Source organism: Otolemur garnettii, unplaced genomic scaffold (assembly GCF_000181295.1).
Source record: "Otolemur garnettii isolate 467f Iridium unplaced genomic scaffold, OtoGar3 scaffold00099, whole genome shotgun sequence".
Lineage (NCBI taxonomy): Eukaryota > Metazoa > Chordata > Mammalia > Primates > Galagidae > Otolemur > Otolemur garnettii.
Genome location: NW_003852494.1, coordinates 2,396,462 through 2,415,338, shown reverse-complemented (window position 1 = coordinate 2,415,338; position 18,877 = coordinate 2,396,462). Strand labels below are relative to the sequence as shown.

General features: G+C 44.5%; 1 protein-coding gene across 1 annotated transcript in view; it reads right to left on the bottom strand.

Annotated features, from left to right (window-relative positions):
• WDR66 (WD repeat domain 66) overlaps positions 1-18,877 on the bottom strand; it is an 80,411-nt gene that overhangs the window by 14,238 nt on the left and 47,296 nt on the right. The window contains exons 15-18 of the mRNA XM_003796008.3: positions 11,108-11,222; positions 10,011-10,174; positions 5,324-5,414; positions 4,678-4,821 (exon numbers count right to left, since the gene is read on the bottom strand). Coding sequence (XP_003796056.1) covers positions 4,678-4,821; positions 5,324-5,414; positions 10,011-10,174; positions 11,108-11,222 — 514 coding nt within the window. The remainder of the gene's footprint in view (positions 1-4,677; positions 4,822-5,323; positions 5,415-10,010; positions 10,175-11,107; positions 11,223-18,877) is intronic.

The window sequence follows — 18,877 nt, the reverse complement described above, 5'->3', positions numbered from 1 at the left end:
GTACAGATAGGTCTCATTCTTCCTCAGGCTTGAATAATTTTTTTTTTACAGTAGTAGTAGGCTTTTATTTTTAATACCTATTATGCTATGAATTCATAAGGAAAAGGTTCCAGTAGCTCAAGGAGGTTCCTTGCCTTGAATGTGATGAAGCTTTGTATGACTATTATACCATGAATTCATGGGGAATAGGTTTCAGCACCTTATATTACTGTTAAATGGGTCTCTTGGTTATCCTGTGTGCTATGCTGTATGCCAATTATGCTATGAATTCATGGGGAATAAATAGATTCCAGCACCTAATATCACAATCCCATTGGTTCTCTTAGTTCTCCTGTATACTACACTCTATGCCTACTATGCCATGAATTCACAGGGAATGGGTTCCAGAGTTCAGGCTCCTTTCCATTGGTTCTAACAAACTGGGCTTCTCTGGATGGAGCAGGCTGGCGCTTTAGTTGAACCCAGGTACCTTTCCCTTTGGCTTCCTTCTTTTTCTGGTCATTTTCCTTCACACATTTCAGAAAGCTATCTCGGCTCTTAGAGTGCTTAATATGCTCAATATGAACATTAATCCTCTTGACAAGAATCTTGTCCTCAACTTGTTTGTTTACAACAGTGCCAACAGCATGCTGGGTAACATCATAGACTCTTCCAGTTTTGCCCTGATAACATCTATGTGGCATGCCTTTTTGAACAGTACCCCTTCTCCTGATGTCTACAATGTCACCTTTCTTGTAGATGTACATACATGTGGCTAAAAGAACAACAACTCCATGTTTTCTAAAAGGCCTAGAGAACATGTATTGGGTGCCTCTCTCTCCTCTTTCCCTTTGTGTTTGTCATTTTGGTGAATTACTGGAAGATGGCATCTCCTGCCAAAAGAAAGATTGAATGATATTTTTAAACCTTTAACATGTGTCATGCACTACAGTAAGTGCTTGCTCATTTAATCTTCATGGTATTTTCAGGAAGTAGCCACTACTACTATTATCTCCATTTTGTAGATGAGGAAACTGAGGGGTGGAGAGGTTCAGAAGCTTGACCAAGTCTTAACTGGTACCAGACCAGGATTGAAATCCAGACCTGCCTGCCTTGGGAGCCTCCATGGCAGACTCTATAGTTAGCTTTGAGCTGCAGCCATCAGAGAGGCACCTAAATACCTCTTACCAACCTCTGGACTTGAAATTCTGTGAAACAAAACATGGGCAAATTTAGATTTCTGTTAACTTGTAACCAGCCAAGGAGGTGTCCGGAGTAATGATCCTATTTAGCATATTGAGTCCTCGCATTTGAATGGGAGTCCTCAGATCAGCGTTCTCAGACAGGGTTCATAGTCTGGCTGCTCATCTCAATGATGCTGGAGAGGTCAAAATGTGGATTCCAGGCCCTGTATGTTGAGATTCTGGATAGCTAGATCTTAGACAGGACCCAGGAATTGCATATTTTAGTAAATGCTTCAGGTAATTCTGATGCAGCTTCCCAGTTTGGGAACCACTGTTCTAAGAAGCAGGCTTTGGGAGATAGAGCTCTAAGGAACACTTTTATGTGGGCTATACAAACTTTCTCAGTAGCTGCTCCAGTTTTACAAAATGCACATTAGTTGAAGGACCTTCTGTTTTGAAGAGCTAACAAGAATACCTGGTGTTTTAATGGTCCTCATTCAAAACTCAGCAGGGTTTTATGGGTTCTGATAACTCAGTTCCCCAGATGCTATTTGGAGAATGAAAGTCACCTTCCAGTCATACATAGAACACACAAGACAGGTGATTCTGGGTAGGCCACCAAAGCCAAGAGAAATGACTGAGGCTACAGCTTATATTCCTAAAATGTTCTCAGTCACCTAACAGGAACATTGAATCTTAGTTGGGTTTCAGGAGTTGGGTGACCCTGATGGTGGGCAATAAGACCTTAAGGTTCATATTCTCTGACCCATAGTCTACTTCTTAGATTCCGACCCAGAAAAATAATTAGAGAAGTATGCAAAAACTGTACACAGAGATGCTGCTCAGAGCTGTGTCCCTGAAAGCCAAATATTTCAGACAACTTACGTGCCCAGCAAATAGGACATGGTTCCATTAAGCATGCAGCCTTTAAAAAGCGTGTTGCCAAGGAATCTTTACCACTATGTTTGCAAAACAATTGTTACTGAGAATGTTGATATATACATATATACACACATGCTCTGTATAATGTTGATATATAGATACATACATACACCATATAATCCCAATATAATCCCAATTCTTTTTTTTTTTTTAATTGAGACAGAGTCCTCAGTAGAGTGCGTGGCATCATAACTCACAGCAACTTCAAACTCCTAGGCTCAAGTGATTCTCTTGCCTCAGCCTCCCAAGTAGCTGCAACTACAGGTGTGCACCACAATGCCCGGCAATACACACACACACACACACACATATATGTATATACATACATATATATATATGGTTAGTTTGTTTAGCAGGCCCTGGCCAGCTTCGAACCCACAAGCCCTGGATCATGAGGCTGGCACCCTAACCACTGAGTACAGGCGTCCAGCCACCCAATTCTGTGTTTATAAAGATACATCTAGGCCAGGTGACGTGGCTCATGCCTATCCTAGCACTCTGGGAGGCCAAGGCAAGTGGATTGCCTGAGCTCACAGGTTCAAGACCAGCCTGAGTCAGAGTGAGACCTTGTCTCTAAAAATAGCTGGGTGTTGTGGCGGGCTAGTAGTCCCAGCTACTTGGGAGGCTAAGTCAAGAGAATCACTTGAGAATCCCTTGAGGGTTCGGTGCCTGTGGCTCAAGTGGCTAAGGCTCCAGCCACATACACCTAAGGTGGCGGGTTTGAATTCAGCCCAGCTCGCCAAACAACAATGATGGCTGCAACCAAAAAAATAGCCAGGCATTGTGGCAGGCACCTGTGGTCCCAGCTACTTGGGAGGCTGAGGCAGGAGACTCACTTGAGCCCAGGAGTTGGAGGTTGCTGTGAGCTGTGATGCCACAGCACTCTACCCAGGGGGACAGCTTGAGGCTCTGTCTCAAAAAAAAAAAAAAGAGAGAATCCCTTGAGCCCAAGAGTTTGAGGCTGCTGTGAGCTTTGATGTCACAGCACTCTATGGAAGGTAACAAAGATAGACAATGTGTCAAAAAAAAAAAATACATCTGTATTCACATATACAACAATAAAAGGAAATCTACCTATTTTTTCCTTATAGTTTCATTTTCTAAATCAGAGAAAGTTAAAAGATTAAAATATGAAAAGCATATTTTCAGAGGGTATTTTTTTCTTAAGACAGTCTCACTTTGTCCCCTTGGGTAGAGTGCCATGGAGTCATAACTCACAGCAGCCTCAAACTCCTGGGCTCAAGGGATCCTCTTGTCTCAGCCTCCCAAGTAGCTGGGACTATAGGTACCCATCACTATGCCCTGCTAATTTTTCTATTTTTAGTAGACATGGGATCTCTTGCTCAGGCTGGTCTCAAACTCCTGAACTCAAGCAATCCACCCACCTCAGCCTCCCAGAGTTATTAGGATTACAGGTGTGAACCACCACGCCTGGTCTTCAGAGAGTATTTAATAAAATGGAAAATGCTTATGATATAATATTAAGAAAAAATATAAGATACAAATATATGTTCAATATGGTGCCAATTATTAATAGTTTTCTAAAACTATACACATACACAGTAGCTCCACATAACGTTTTAGTCGAGGAGGGACTGCAGATGGGATACTATAATTTTACTCTACCTTTTCTACTTTGAGTTATGTTTAGATATACAAACATTTTCCACTGTGTTATGGGTGCCTACAGTATTTGGTACAGTAACACACTGTATATATATATAGGTTTGTGGCCTAGGAGCGGCAGGCCACACCATTTTTCAGGAGGTATCCCCATTGTTAAGAGACACATGACTATTATGTGTGATAATATGGATATACAAGCTGTTCAGTCTGGATAGTGGAATTATAAGTAGTTATTTTCTTCATTCTATGTGCACATCTTTTCCAAATTTACTGTATTGGGAATGTATTATGTTTTAAGCCAGAGAGAAAAGACAATGAATTGCATTTTAAACAACAGTTTACATGAGGAACATTTCTCTGGGGTCTTCTTGTCCCTGTTGGGAGCTCCTTGCAGCTGGGGTGTGGCATAACCATGAGAAACGACTGTGTCTTCTGAGCTCCACAGCTCCCAGACAAACACCCACCTCCCAGGGGCACCCCAATAACACTGCTAACTTGATAGCAACTATACGGTGAGGACAGAGATGATGATAATAACTGCCATCACCTCCCTGTGTGCCCAGTGCTTCCCAGACATCCTGAAATATGTCATCCCTGAAATCCTATGAGGCTGGCTCTTACCCAGCAAGAGGCGAATCAAGGCCAGAGCCCTAGTCTGCCCACTTCCAACACCCGTGCTGGTGAGCTGCACTCCAACCAATATCACATTTCTCTTTAAGGAATATGTCTTTTAGGAATAGCACATATCTTCATCGTCAGTTACTGAGGAGTGAAATCTGAAATGCCCAGAACCTTCTTTCTGATCCATTTATGTAAGAAAAATCTTTAAATTTTTAGTTTGACCTATAATTATTGTTCCCAGAGGTTTTTTTTTTTTTTTTTTGCCTTCCTTTTTTTTTTTATAAATAGCATATCCTGCCACTGTTCTTGTTTTTGTTCCACCTACCTTCTCTTCAGATGGGTAAAAGCCGATTGCTCTCATGACAAAAGGAAGCTCCGACAGGCAAATATGTTCTGATACCTTTCTGGTCTCCATTGTATCGATATCTTGACTGCGGAGCTGAGAATAGTAGAAATAGTCTTCTAGCTCCTACGTGGAAATAAAATAGAAATGCAACACACACTTTGGCTTAAGTCTGAAGCATCCATTAAGACTTCAAGGTCATTTTGTAGAAAATATATTTTGAACCCACCAGCCTCTGTGTATGTGGCTGGTGCCATAACCACTGTGCTACAGCAGTTTGGAACCCAGCCGGGCCAGCTAAAACAACAATGATAACTGCAACAACAATAACAAAAAGAATAGCTGGGCATTGTGGCAGATTCCTATAGTCCCAGCTACTAAGGAGGCTGAGGCAAGAGAATCACTTAAGCCCAAGAGTTGGAGATTGTTGTGAGCTGTGACGACACGGCACTCTACCGAGGGCAACATAGTGAGACTCTGTGTCAAAAAAAAAAAAGGAAAGAAAATACATTTTGAGCTCAATGGGGAAAAGAGCTCTGGAATGAAACAAAAGGGTTAACCCTGGGCATATCTGTTTTACAAACTTAACTAGATGTTACCAGGAAGTGTTTACTCTGAGGACAATTACCCTGTAGAATTTTCCTTCCCTGCCACCAGACACCAGACCATAGAACGGGATCAGGTCATCACCCCCAAGAGAAACTGCTGCCTCCAGGGCGCTGGAACAGTAACAGAAACATGACTATTAGAAAGCATTCATGCACGAACACGCTTCAGACAGTGGTCTGCACAGCACCGTGGCCCTCTGAAGAGAATCACCTCGCAGATACAATCAGGGTCTCTGTAATTTCATTAATAAAAATCCCTCCAAAATGAAGCTAAAAACGGAAAATTCAATTCCAAGTGTGGAACTCGGTGGTACAGGGCACCTGGCTTAATTATGGTCATATTCTCTCACTGATGACAGGGCAAGTGCTTGACAGTTTGTCTGTAATCTGTGGGAATGTCTCTCCTGAGACACAGGAGAAGTCACAATCCTCCCAAGGATTGTTCTTAAGTCACAATCCTCCCAAGCAGAGCAGCTTTACCTGTAACTTCAGATCCACAATGACCAGAGCCAAAAGAATGGCATATTGTGCAGGTGGACTGCCAACACTAATTGCTTCCATAAAAACTCAGGAGACCATAGGGACCCATGCCAGTCAGATAAAAATAACCCTCTACTCTCTAACACAGGGTCAGATTTTCCAAAAATAGGCCCTTTAAATGCTAAGAAAACCTACTTTTGTATAAGAATGATTTTGCCTCATACAAAAGGCTAATAATCTGAAATCATTATAATAATCCACTAACTGGATTTCTGCTAATCAGGCGATTAGCCTCTTTACTCAGGAATTAAAACACACTTCGATGTAGACCACAGTGGGGAAGTGATTAGGTATCCGGAATGTGGAAGCACAGGGACACATGTGTGAGTCCTGGCTCTGCCACTTGCAAGCTGTGTGACTGTGAGCAGGTAGCTTCATCTTCCTGGCCTCTGTCTGCTCAACTGCAAAATGGGAAGATTTATAGAGCTCGCTTCACAGGTTGCTGTAAGAATTCCATATGTGAATGCACATAAAGGACTGGAGACAAAGCCCTTAATTTCCCTCCTGTAATGAATGTTGGTTGAGATGTGGGGTCAGCTCCCAACCCACCAGTTATTCCATCTCCTGGGCAGCCATTTAACGCCTTCGAGCTAGTTTCTTGATCTGTCACAGGATAGCCGTGAAGAAGAAATCAGATAATGCACACAAAGCACTCAGCACAGGGCCTGGCCCAGAGTAAAGGCTCACAACAAAGAGGTGAGGATGATAATGACCATGGAGATGGGTGTTGATAGGCCCCTTTACTCCTCACAGAGGACTGTTCTTGGTCCCCTTCCTGGGGTTCTTTGCACAAGTCCATGTGCTGGGTGAGAGTCTGGGGGACCTGGTATATTCACCAGATGGGCCTGAGAGCCCCCTCCAGCAAGGCCCACTCTTCACCCCACCCTTGGCTCTCATATTAGGCTGTGGAGGCAGGTACGCAGCTGAGAGGGCTTCCTCTCTGTGGCCTTAAAGCCAGGCCTAGGCCTGATCTTGACAGGCTTCCTGAGTAATGAGGTCACTTTTAGCCATGTGGTTCTAGGCTGGAAGTGACACGGAGGAGTTGTCACCACCAAGACCCCAAGGGGAAAGGCTCACAAGATTTCCTGGTCCTCTGGAACAACTCAATACTCTGGGCTCCAGTGATCAGGGAGATCCTATGTGCCGTACTTCCTGGCCACTGTCAACTGACCCATACTGGGATTGCTCCAACCAGAGGTGGGAAAAGAGAGTCACTCTCTCTGTAGTGAGAACTACAATTTGTGAAATTTGGGAACTATCAGTGGCCATGTTCTGCAGAAAATGAAGCCAACAGCACAGATGATGCAGAGGGCACCTGCAGGTGCTGCTGTCTCTGCTGTCCTGCTGTGTAGCTCATGTTAACGACTCTCTCATAAATCTCCTTCTAAGTTGGGTTTCTAACACTTTGTGCCTCTAACATTGAGGCACAAAAGGGAAGTGACATTTACTACTACTCTGTACCCGGCAATATATATGGTACTTCCAGGAAATGAGCTAAAGCTCAACCAGCCATGAGCACCACCACGATGGTACATGGTAAGTGCCCAGGACATGCTCCCTGGAGGAGGAAGAGGAACAGTAACGACAGCAATCATCACCCTCAAAACAACTCCTAACTCTGTAAGTAGGTGGTGGAGCTGAGATGTGAACCCAGGTCTCTTTGCTCCTGGCTGAGCAAGGCAGCAGGATGGCAGGAGGCAGTGAGGCTGAGCATAAAAAGGTAATGGGGGATTTTGAGACAGATCCCAGACAAGGAGAGGAAAGGGGTGGCAAACTTTCAAAGATAGGGAGGAAGAAATGTGGGATGGAGAGGGCTCTCCCAGGGAAGTTCTGTATGCTGAGACAGTAGTGCTTTGGGGTTTGGGGGGTACAGTGATTAAAACAATCAGAACATGGGCAGCCTGTTAGGGACCCCTTCCTTTGTGTTGGAAACTTTCCTATCTTTTTCTAATAAACTATTGTTCTATTGCTTAAAAAAATTAATAATAATAAACAGAATGTGAGAGGATTTATCCTCCTTGTTTCACCCTATAACTTGTCCCCACCAGGAAAGCTACTAGAGAATTTTGTTTATTTATTGTTTAGGGTTTTTACATTTCTTTCCATTAGCAAAGCACTGAACATATTAAGTCACCAGAAGCAGTAATGAAGTGCTAATTAGTTTATAATGATCCTTTGTCCCCACAACAGATTAAATTGATATTCTCAGAAGCCTGGACTCTGGCCAAGCACAGGAAAGCTATGGGAAAGCGGGGGCCTTTTTTTCTCTTTAGATCTCTACCACTCCAGAGCCCATGATGACTGAGAAGGGAACAAAAATGAAAAAGGGAAGAGCCTGCTCTCCCGCAGGGTGCTGCTTGCCCTGGTGGTCTAGGTAACAGTCTAGGTAGCAAGGAATCAAGCAGCTCATTCTGAGGACAGGAAGGGAACGTATTTTTCAATCAGAACGCTCACCTCCAGCTTCTAAGTCCCAAGAATCCCAAGATCTGCTCTCTCAGGTGAAGGCAGAGGTGAAAGTCAGAGTTGCAACTGCAATCTGAAGCCACCATAGCTCCAAAGCAGATTTCACTGGCTATTTTTGCTCATATTTGGGTTAAGAGAAGAAGCTTCAATGTCTGCCATAAAAAGAAAGATATGTGCCTGGCAGATGGCAGGGGGTACACTTTACTAGAAGCCATGAATCAAATATGTTCTTTGAGGAAGGAAGGTGCCTCTGAGCTGGTTCTGCCTGGCTCCTTACTGTCACAGGGTCAGGAGAGAGGCCCATCTGTGACAGGCAGGCAGAGAGAGCTTGGAGAAGGTGGTCAGAACAGGAAATGGCTGCTGAGTGGTTTATTCTGCCCAGGGGAGCTTGCTGCATTTGGATAGACGAGAGGATCAAGTGAGTGCCTGCCCCCCCCCTTTTTTTTTTTTGAGACGGAGCCTCAAGCTGTCCCCCTGGGTAGAGTGCTGTGGCATCACTCACAGCCATCTCCAACTCCTGGGCTCAAGTGAGTCTCATGCCTCCACCTCCCAAGTAGCTGGGACCACAGGCGTCCACCACAACGCCTGGCTATTTTTTTGGTTGCAGCTGTCATTGTTGTTTGGCGGGCCGGGGCTGGATTCGAACCCGCCACCTTAGGTGTATGTGGCTGGCGCTTTAGCCCCTTGAGCCACAGGCGCCGAGCCAGCCTGCCCCCTTCTTTAGTGATAAAGATCCTGGGCGCCTAAGTAAGGACCCTTGTTAGAAAGAAGGGAAGAAAGTAATCATTAATTTACTGAGTACTGGCTTGGCACCTGTGGCTCAAGTGGCTAAGGCGCCAGCCACATACACCTAAGGTGGCGGGTTTGAATCCAGCCCAGGCCTGCCAAACAACAATGACGGCTACAACCAAAAAAATGGCCAGGCGTTGTGGCGGGTGCCTATGGTCCCAGCTACTTGGGAGGCTGAGGCAGGAGACTCGCTTGAGCCCAGGAGTTGGAGGTTGTTGTGAGCTGTGATGCCACAGCACTCTACCCAGGGGGATAGCTTGAGGCTCTGTCTCAAAAAAAAAAAAATTTACTGAGTACCTAGCTCTGCACTATCCTATAAAAGTCCCTATGATTACCCACATTTCACAGAAAAGGAATCTAAAGATCACAGCTGTTAAGAAACTGGCCCTAGGTCCCACAGCTAGTAGAGAATAGGCCTCATATTGGAACTCATGTCTCTTTGACTTTTAAGTCCACATACTTTCCAATGTCCAACTCCAGAATTTTCCAGCCTTACTTTAGGCTGAGGTTCTCAGTTCAGGATGGGGAACAGTGAGAAGAGCAGACTGAAAATACATATTTCAAATAATACTCTTACTATTTCTGTAATGCATACTTTGGAGATTTGGCCTAGATCTTTCTAGTTGGGGTGGATATGCAGAACAGAGTAAGACTTATTTTAGTGAGCAAGGGTGAACCTAAGGCACAGTCACACTGCCTGAACTGCAAATGCCATGGGTCCAAGAGACTTCTGTCTGCATGTAAATGTGAACTGATGTCACAAGGAAGTAATGTGAAAGCCAGGCCTTGTAACGTCCAAGCATAGTGCCTGGCACATGGTAGGGGTTCAGTACTGGTCTACTGTTGCTGACTGAAAAGAAGGGGTCTGTTCTTGACATCCTCCTTATGGGCCAAGTTTCTTGTCCCATTACAGACCTTAAGTTGATTTTCCACTGTACAACCGAGCGATCGTGTCCTCCTGCTGTGAAGGCATAGCAACCATCGTAGGAAAGGGCCAATCCAGCCACCCCATTTGGGTGGCAAATTATAGCAGATGTCTTATGTGGATTGCCATCAACTGGTAATATCTGAAGTCCAACCTGGAAAGGAATTTGTAACTGGATATTCAGACTCAGGTAACTAGGCACCAACAGAGGCTGGCACACTCACATGTTACCTCCACTTCTGAGTGTTGGAGAGACCTGTGTGTTTGGAACCATCTCAGAGTATGAGAGCTGACTTAACATCACTAGGCATCCACATACATCAGCACTTGGGAGAGGTCCCTGAGAGGAGATGGGCTGCTGCACAGTGTCAGCAGGTACACAGAAGGGAAGCCTTCCTCCCTGCCTCATGCTCAGATGTCCAGTGTTTTCCAGAATAATTCTCACATTATGCTTTTTTTCCTTTTCTTTCTTTCTTTTTTCTATTTTTGTTTGTTTGTTTGTTTGTTTGTTTGAGACAGTCTTGCTCTGTTGCCCTGAGTAGGTGCTGTGCTGTCATAGCTCACAGCAACCTCAAACTCCTGGACTCAAGCAATCCTTTTGCCTCAGCCTCCTGAGTAGCTGGAACTATAGATGCCTCGCTAGTTTTTTCTGTTTTTAATAGAGATGAGGTCTTGCTCTTGCTCAGGCTGGTCTTGAATTCCTAAGCTCAAGGAATCCACGTGCCTTGGCCTCCCAAAGTGCTAGGATTATAGGTGTCAGCCACCACACCTGGCCTCTATGCTTTTCAATATATATTATTCATTAAATGTACGATTAAATGTAACTAATTTGCATATCTTTATAGGAGCTTTCCATGTAAATAAGAAAGAAAAATCCTTTGGTGATCTCCATAAATCCCTGTGTCTTCAGAAATGCCTCCCAAGAATCGTTTTCACTAATCTATGGCAATTTTCAGTATCACTATGACCTGGCTAGAAGTAGGGGTTTGGGCTATGAAGACAGGCCTCTCTGAGTCTTATAATCTTCGCAACTGACTGCTGTTCATCACATAGCCACTTACAGAGGTCGAGAACCAAGGGCTGCTACCTTGTCTCTGTTAATGAACACCAAGTAGCGCTTCTGTAGTTCCATGGTGGTCCTCGCTGGGAGGACTTGTGCCTGCTCAATAGGAGAACCATAAGCTGGTCCAAGGAGTGTCTTTCTGAATGAGAAAAAAGAAAAAACTTTTTAAATTCCATAAATCTGAATGTACATTTTAAGGCTTTTTGGTCATGATGTCCTTATACATTTTTCATTCTGAATTTTCTGTCTTGCCACTCAGCTAACTCTGTCCATAAGAACTTCTTTCTCCACTGCTGCCTGTGCTGCCATAAATAAGGGGCCACAGCCCCAACAGCAATGCTCCAGGGAAGCCGATTATGGAGGATGCTTTTAGCAGTAGTGATTCTGACTTCCCTCTTTGACAGCTGAGTGAAGGGAACATTATGCCTCAAGAATGTGTATGTGAACAAGGGACGAGAAAAAAGCTGTGAAGAAGTGACATGCATTGGCAGGATACAAATAAACACCCCATTCCCCAACGGGAGGCCAAGAGATTAGCACAAGATACCACACATTGTCCCAGATGTCTGATATACAGGTATGTGTGCAACATACAGATTTCCAAAAAGCTGTCTATGCATCAAATTATAATTGAATCATGTCCCAGCACTAGTTGAATCTGCTCAAAGGTGAGGATACTGGATGTTCCCTGAGACCCAGAGCTGGATTCTTCTTGAAGATACCAAAAAGTAAGCTTCAGACCCTTCACTTGTGCAGGCACCTTCTGATACCCAGGGAGGGGCCATAGCTCCTTTTTGTTTTTAATTATGTCTCCTCTTTTTTTTTTTTTTTTTTTTAAAAAAAAACAGAGTCTTACTATGTTGCCCTGGGTAGAATGCCACGGTGTCACAGCTCACAGCAACCTCAAACTCTTGGGCTTAAGCGATTCTCTTGCCTCAGCTTCCCAAGAAGCTGGGACTATAGGCGCTCACCAGAACACCCGGCTACTTTTTGGTTGTGCTTGTCTTGTTTGGCAGGCCCAGGCTGGATTCGAACCTGCCAGCTCCAGCGTATGTGGCTGGTGCCCTAGCCACTGAGCTACAGCGGCTGAGCCTCGTCTCCTTTTTTTTTTTTTTTAAGAAAAAGAGAGCCTACAAAATTGAATACCATAAGCCCTACAAACCCCAGGTCTGTCCCTGTGGAAGCTCAGCAGGGATTTCAGCTTATTCTGATAAGCCTGAGAGTTTAGATGCGGTTCCTCCCTGTATCCCCTGTTCCTAGCCCGAGTATTCCTGGGCCAGCAGGCGCTCATGTACGTGCTGGACAAATGAAGAGCAGATTCCATTCAACAAGCCTTTCCTGAGTACCTCTCTGTGCCAGGCATTGTGTTAGGTGCTCGGGATGTGGAAATGAGTAAAATATGGCTCCTGCCACTGTGGTCACAGCCTGGCAGGGACAATAGACATGGAACCAACATGAGGAGAGCAGCGTGGAAACCCAGCAAATTCATAGTGCAGGATTTTGCCAGGAAGAGTGAAGACTGGCCAAGTGACATCTAAGCTGCTTCTGGAATGGTGAATTGGAGATGCAGAGACAAACATGGAAGTCCCGGGGGCACATGAAGCAGGTGTGGGAGGTGCAAAGGTAGGGGATACATAGAATATTGTCTGAAAACTGAGGAAGCACAGGGGAAAGGAGTGGGAGGTGGAGGGAGGTGAAGTTGAATAGGGGACTGGGGCAGTTATGAAAGTGGCTTTCCCCACTGGGCTCCACGGTGCTATGGGGAGGGTGTGTATCAGACTGGGATGACCCATGAGCAAGTTCATATGCATGTCACATTAGGTGACATTTAAAAAACACTAAAATGGGCTCGGCGCCTATAGCTCAACCGGCTAAGGTGCCAGCCACGTACACCTAAGGTGGTGGGTTCGAATCCCCAGCCCGGACCCGCCAAACAACAATGACGGCTGCAACCAAAAAATAGCCGGGCGTTGTGGCGGGCGCCTGTGGTCCCAGCTACTTGGGAGGCAGAGGCAGGAGACTCGCTTGAGCCCAGAAGTTGGAGGTTGCTGTGAGCTGTAATGCCACGGCACTCTACCCAGGGGGACAGCTTGAGGCTCTGTCTCAAAAAAAAAAAAAACACTAAAATGACCACTTGCTAGACAATGCACTATCTGATTCTAAGTCATGCTTCTTTTATCGTTTAAGTGGAAATGTTGAAGGTCCTTCTTCACATGTCACTGAGAGGGTGGAGGCAGGGCGGAGCCTGCTGAAGAACATAGACTTTGATTTGAATCCTGGCTCTGACCTTTAAAAATTAGGGCAGACCAGGCTTGGTGGCTCACATCTACAATCTCAACACTTTGGGAAGCTGAGGCAGGAGGATTGCTTGAGGGCAGGAGTTCAAGACCAGCCTTGGCAATAGGAAGACCCTGTCTCTACAGAAAACTTTTAAAAAAATTAGCCAGGCATGATAGCACATGCCTGTAGTCCAGTTACTTGGGAAACTGAGGCAGGAAGATCACTCGAGCCTTGGAGTTTGAGGTTGCAGTGAACTATGATGATGCTACTGCACTCTAGCCCAGGCAACAGAGCAAGACCCTGTCTCAAAAAAAGAAAATTAGGGGCAAGTTGGGAAGAAACTGGAATCTTTATATGATGCTGATGGGAATGCAAAATGGTATAGTTGCTGTGACAAATGGCAAGATCCTCAAATGGTTAAACACACAGTTACTGTATGAACCAGTATGTCCACTCCTAGGGCTACATATAGAGAAATGAAACATAATCTACTCCCAAATGCACACAATAGCCAAAAAACAGAAACAACCCTAATGTTCATCAACTGATGAACAGATAAACAGAAAGTGGCATATCCATACAATGGAATATTATTCGGCCATAAAAAGGAATGAAGTACTGATTCATGTCACAATGTAAATGAACCTGAAGAAAAAAGTGAAAGAAGCTGGGTATAAAAGGCCATGTATCATGTGATTCCACTTATATGACTATGAATTTATATATCCAAAGTAGACAAATCCATAAGACAGAATGCAGATCACACTATAGAGAGTGGTTGCCAGGGACAGGAGGGAAGGGAAGAATGGAGAGCGACTGCTCATGGGCACTAGGTTTCTTTCTAAGGTGATGAAAATGTTCTTGAGTTGGATAGCAGTGATTGTTCAACTTTGTGAAAATACTAAAAACCACTTATGTGTATATTTTAAAAGGGTGAGTATGGTGGGTGGCACCTGTGGCTCAAGGGAATAGGGCGCTGGCCCCATATACCAGAGGTGGTGGGTTCAAACCCGGCCCCAGCCAAACTGCAACAAAAAAATAACCGGGTGTTGTGGCAGTTGCCTGTAGTCCCAGCTACTTGGGAGGCTGAGGCAAGAGAATCACCTAAGCCCAGGAGTTGGAGGTTACTGCGAACTGTGACGCCACACTACTCTACTGAGGGTGACAAAGTGAGACTCTGTGTCTACAAATAAATAAATAAAAATAAAAATAAAAAGTATTACAGGCTTGGCACCTGTAGCTCAGTGATTAGGGTGCCAGCCACATACACTGGGGCTGGGAGGTTCTAACCTGGCCTGGGCCTGCTAAACAACAACAACTACAACAACAACAAATAGCTGGGTGTTGTGGTGGGCGCCTGTAGTCCCAGTTACTTGGGACGCTGAGGCAAGAGAATCACTTAAGCCCAAGAGTTTGAGGTTGCTGTGAGCTGTGACACCACAGCATTCTATTGAGGGTGACATAGTGAGACTGTATGGAAAAATAAATAAATATTATATATTCATTGTGAAAATCTTCATACATTTACAAATAAAGAAAATAGAAAATCTACTATAACTCTACTTTGCTATACCCTGTCCCAAGATAATCACAGGTAACAGTTGGGTACATATGACTCAAGAATTTCTTATATAATTTTATATAAAAATAGAAGTATGCTATTTATGCTTCATTGGCACTTTGCTTTATCTCATACCACATATTTGAGATATTTCCATGTTACTACAGAGAGAGCTATCTTACTCTTTTTCTTTTCTAAAAGCAGCATCATGTTCCACTGCATCGATGAGCTATCATTTAACTAATCCTCTATTAATGGGCATTTGGATTGTTTCCATCTTAAAAAATATTTTCAAACAAGACATCCTCTTACTTATGTCTTGGCAAACTGTGTGAGTACTTCTGTGGGCTACATTTCTACAAGTCAAAAGATATGATAAAATTTAATTGAGGGTGACAAATTACTGTCCCAAAAGGTTACACCAATTTACACCCCCACCAGCAGCAGACGAGAGTGCCCTGTTTCCCTAATGCCTTGCCAACACCAGGCACTATCAATCATTTTTATCTTTGCTGATCTGATTTGTGAAATATGATATCTTGTTTTCATTTGCATCTTTGATATACTAGTGAGCATCTGCTCATAGGTTTATTGGCCTTTTTCTGTGAACTGTCTTTTCATGTTCTTTCAGATATTTTAAAAATCCATTTTAAATTCTTTTGGGTTTATCATGAAAAGGTAATTCCTTCCCACTTAGCTGTTGTTATGAGGCCTTATTATTCCTACAACTTAAAAGATGCTTCATGCAGGGGTTTTAGTTGGGAATGATGGAAATGGTCTGACACTAGACAGAGATGGGGCTGCACAACATTGTGAATGTACTAAATGCCAATGAATTGTTCACTTCAGTTATCTATTTTTTACAAACAGGACTTTGCTCTGTTGCCCAGGCTAGAGTGCAGTAGCATAATCACAGCTCTGTAGGCTCCAACTCCTGGCCTCAAGACATCCTCCTGCCTCAGCCTCCCAAGTAGCTGGGACAACAGGCACATGTCACCACACCCAGCTAATTTTAATATTTTGTAGAGATAGGGTCTCACTATGTTGCCCAGGCTGGTCTTGAACTCCTGACCTCAGGTGATCATTCCATCTTGACTTCCCAAAGTGCTGGGATTATACACATGAGCAATTACGCTCAGCCAATAAGTTATTTTTTGAAAAAGATGCTTTACGCTTTCAGATTGATCTTTAATAGCCAGAAACTTACAACCGTGTGTCTAAAAGTCCCTCCTGCCTCTTTTCTCTGGTTAACAACTATTAGGAGAAACTTCAAGTCTGAGGCCTGCCATCTCTAATTCTCCTACTCCATACATCCAGATTTTCTCAGGACTGGGCATATCTGAGGGATGTTCTTTGTCCAAAAAGTAGGTATCCACTGGGCCCACTGGCTCATGCCTATAATCCTAGCACTCTGAGAGGCCAAGGAGGTAGATTACTTGTGCTTATGAGCAAGATCGGCCTGAGCAAGAGTACAAGACAGTCTCTAAAAACAGCTGGGCGTTGTGTTGGGCGTCTGTAGTCGCAGTTACTTGGGAGGCTGAGGCAAGAGGATCACGTGAGCCCAAGAGTTTGATATTTCTGTGAGCTATGATGCCATATCACTCTACCAAGGGTGACAAAGTGAAACTGTCTCAAAAAAAAAAAGTAGTAATTGGGTGGCACCTATGGCTCAAAGGAGTAGGGCCCCAGCCCCATATGCTGGAGGTGGCGGGTTCAAACCCAGCCCCGGCCAAAAAAACTGCAAAAAAAAAAAAAAGTAATTATTCATTAAAGATAGTGTATGAAGATTCTGAAATCTTCCTAAAATTCTTCTTTACATATGCTTTCAAAGGTTTTCATAGTTTTTAAAAACTGTACTGGATTTCCTCTTCAATACAATGCTGAAGAGACATTGCTCAGTCCTTTTTGCTTGTGCCTTCTGGAAAACAACTGTTTTTAAAAAAAAAAAAAAAAAGATTCTGGGTGGTCCAGGCCTTTTTAGGGCCTATCTTATCTGAGATACATTTCAAAACAATCATCTTTCTTAAGCCTGAGGCCAGCTGCTGCCTTAACTTCCTTCCCCTGGGTGGGATTACTGAAACATTCTCACTTCCAGTTTCTCCTGCCTCCTCCTCTTTTCTCAGCTGTATGCAGGTATATAGCCAAACCACCAGCAGAAGCTCCCGTCCAAGGCAGAACAGGTAAGATCCCAAAGCCAGGGTTGTGTCAGGGGCCTGTAGTGCTGAGTAGAGGACAGAGGTTAGGCCGGGTTCAAGGGTCAATTCTTCCCCTGCTTGACCTTGGGCAAATAAGACAGTCTCCCCAAACCTCAGCAGGATATTCTATAGGATTGTTGAAGATGAAACAGGATGAGGTATGCAGGCTCTGGTGCAGAGATGGTGTACAATAATAAATGCTTATCACAAAGGGCAACCCCGGGGACCTGCATAGGCTGGAAGCACAAGAGGCCACCTGCAGATGCAGGAGGGCTTCAGAAGGTGGGGAGATGCTGTGTTAAGAGGCTAAATTTTGGATGCCCTGGGCAGGGTCATTCAATCTCCATCTACTCTTCCTCCCTGGGGTCTCCAGTCTGTGGGCTTTATTTGTTACTATTTTGTATTTGCTTCTAACCATTAGATAATCAGGGACTCATGGATTTGAACCATCCTCCAGCCCAGGCTCTCCCATCACCTCCATACTCAGGAGCCTAATTTGTGTATTCCCACTTGGATGATGAGTAGGCATCTCAAACTTGCCTTGTTCAAACTCTGACTCTTCATTTGTCCCAAATCTATTCATTTTCTTTGTTTTTTTTAAGAGAGGGGGCTTCACTCTGTCACCTAGGCTAGAGGGCTTGGTGCAATCACAGGCTCTGCAGCCTCAGAATTCCTGCTCAAGTGACCCCCCTGCCATGGCCTCCTAAAGTACTAGGATTATAGGTGTGAACCACAGGGCCTGGCCCTCAAATCTGTTCTTCCCCTTCTCTTCCTTCCCTCTCTAAAGGTCAATTCTAGCCCTCTGGCTTTGAGGTATGTGAGAAGCCACAGTTCTCACACCTCCCTTTCACTCCATCAGCAAACTATTTGCTCAGCTTGCAGGATCCACCCCCAAATCAGACCAGTCCCTGCTGTCCCTGAGGCCAAGCCACCACAATCTCTTACAACAGCTTTCTGAGCCTTGCTTCTACCTTTCAGCCACAGACTCTAATCTCTACAGAAGCCCGACATCATTTTAAAGTATGAATTAGAACATGTCACTCCTCTGCTCAAAATCCTCCACTAACTCGAATGCAAAAAAGAGCCAGAGTCCCCACAGTGTCATATGTCAGGCAACCTGTTCATGCTTCTGACCTTCTCTCCCAGGCTGACTTTCTCAGCATCTCTGAACCCCCAAACACTTTCTGCCTTCCATCCTTTGCACTTGCTGGTCCTCTGGATGATTTTTCCTCCAATGATATGGTCTGCTCCCACCTTTCCTTCAAGTCTCCATCCAGAAGTCATCCTCTCTGACTTCCAGCCCCATGTGTAGCAGCAGCCCCTCTGCTGTAGGACCTCCCTTCTCCTGCCTTTGCCCCCTTTTTGCAGAACACTGATGACCATCTGGCCACTGTACTCCTCCCCCATGAAAATGTAAACTCCATGGTGATGGAACAGTACCTGGCTCATGTAGGGAGTGAACAAAGAAATGCTATCAGTTGAATTTAAAACTCCTTTGAGAGAGCAGTGCCTGTGGCTCAGTGGGTAGGGCACCAGCCCCATATACCGAGCGTGGCAGGTTTGAATCCAGCCTCGGCCAAACTGCAACAAAAAAATAGCTGGGCATTGTGGTGGGCACCTGTAATCCCAGCTGCTCGGGAGTCTGAAGCAAGAGAATTGCCTAAGCCCAGGATTTGGAAGTTGCTGTGAGCTGTGATGCCATAGCACTCTACCGAGAGCAATAAAGTGAGACTATCTCTTAAAAAAAAAATTAAAGAA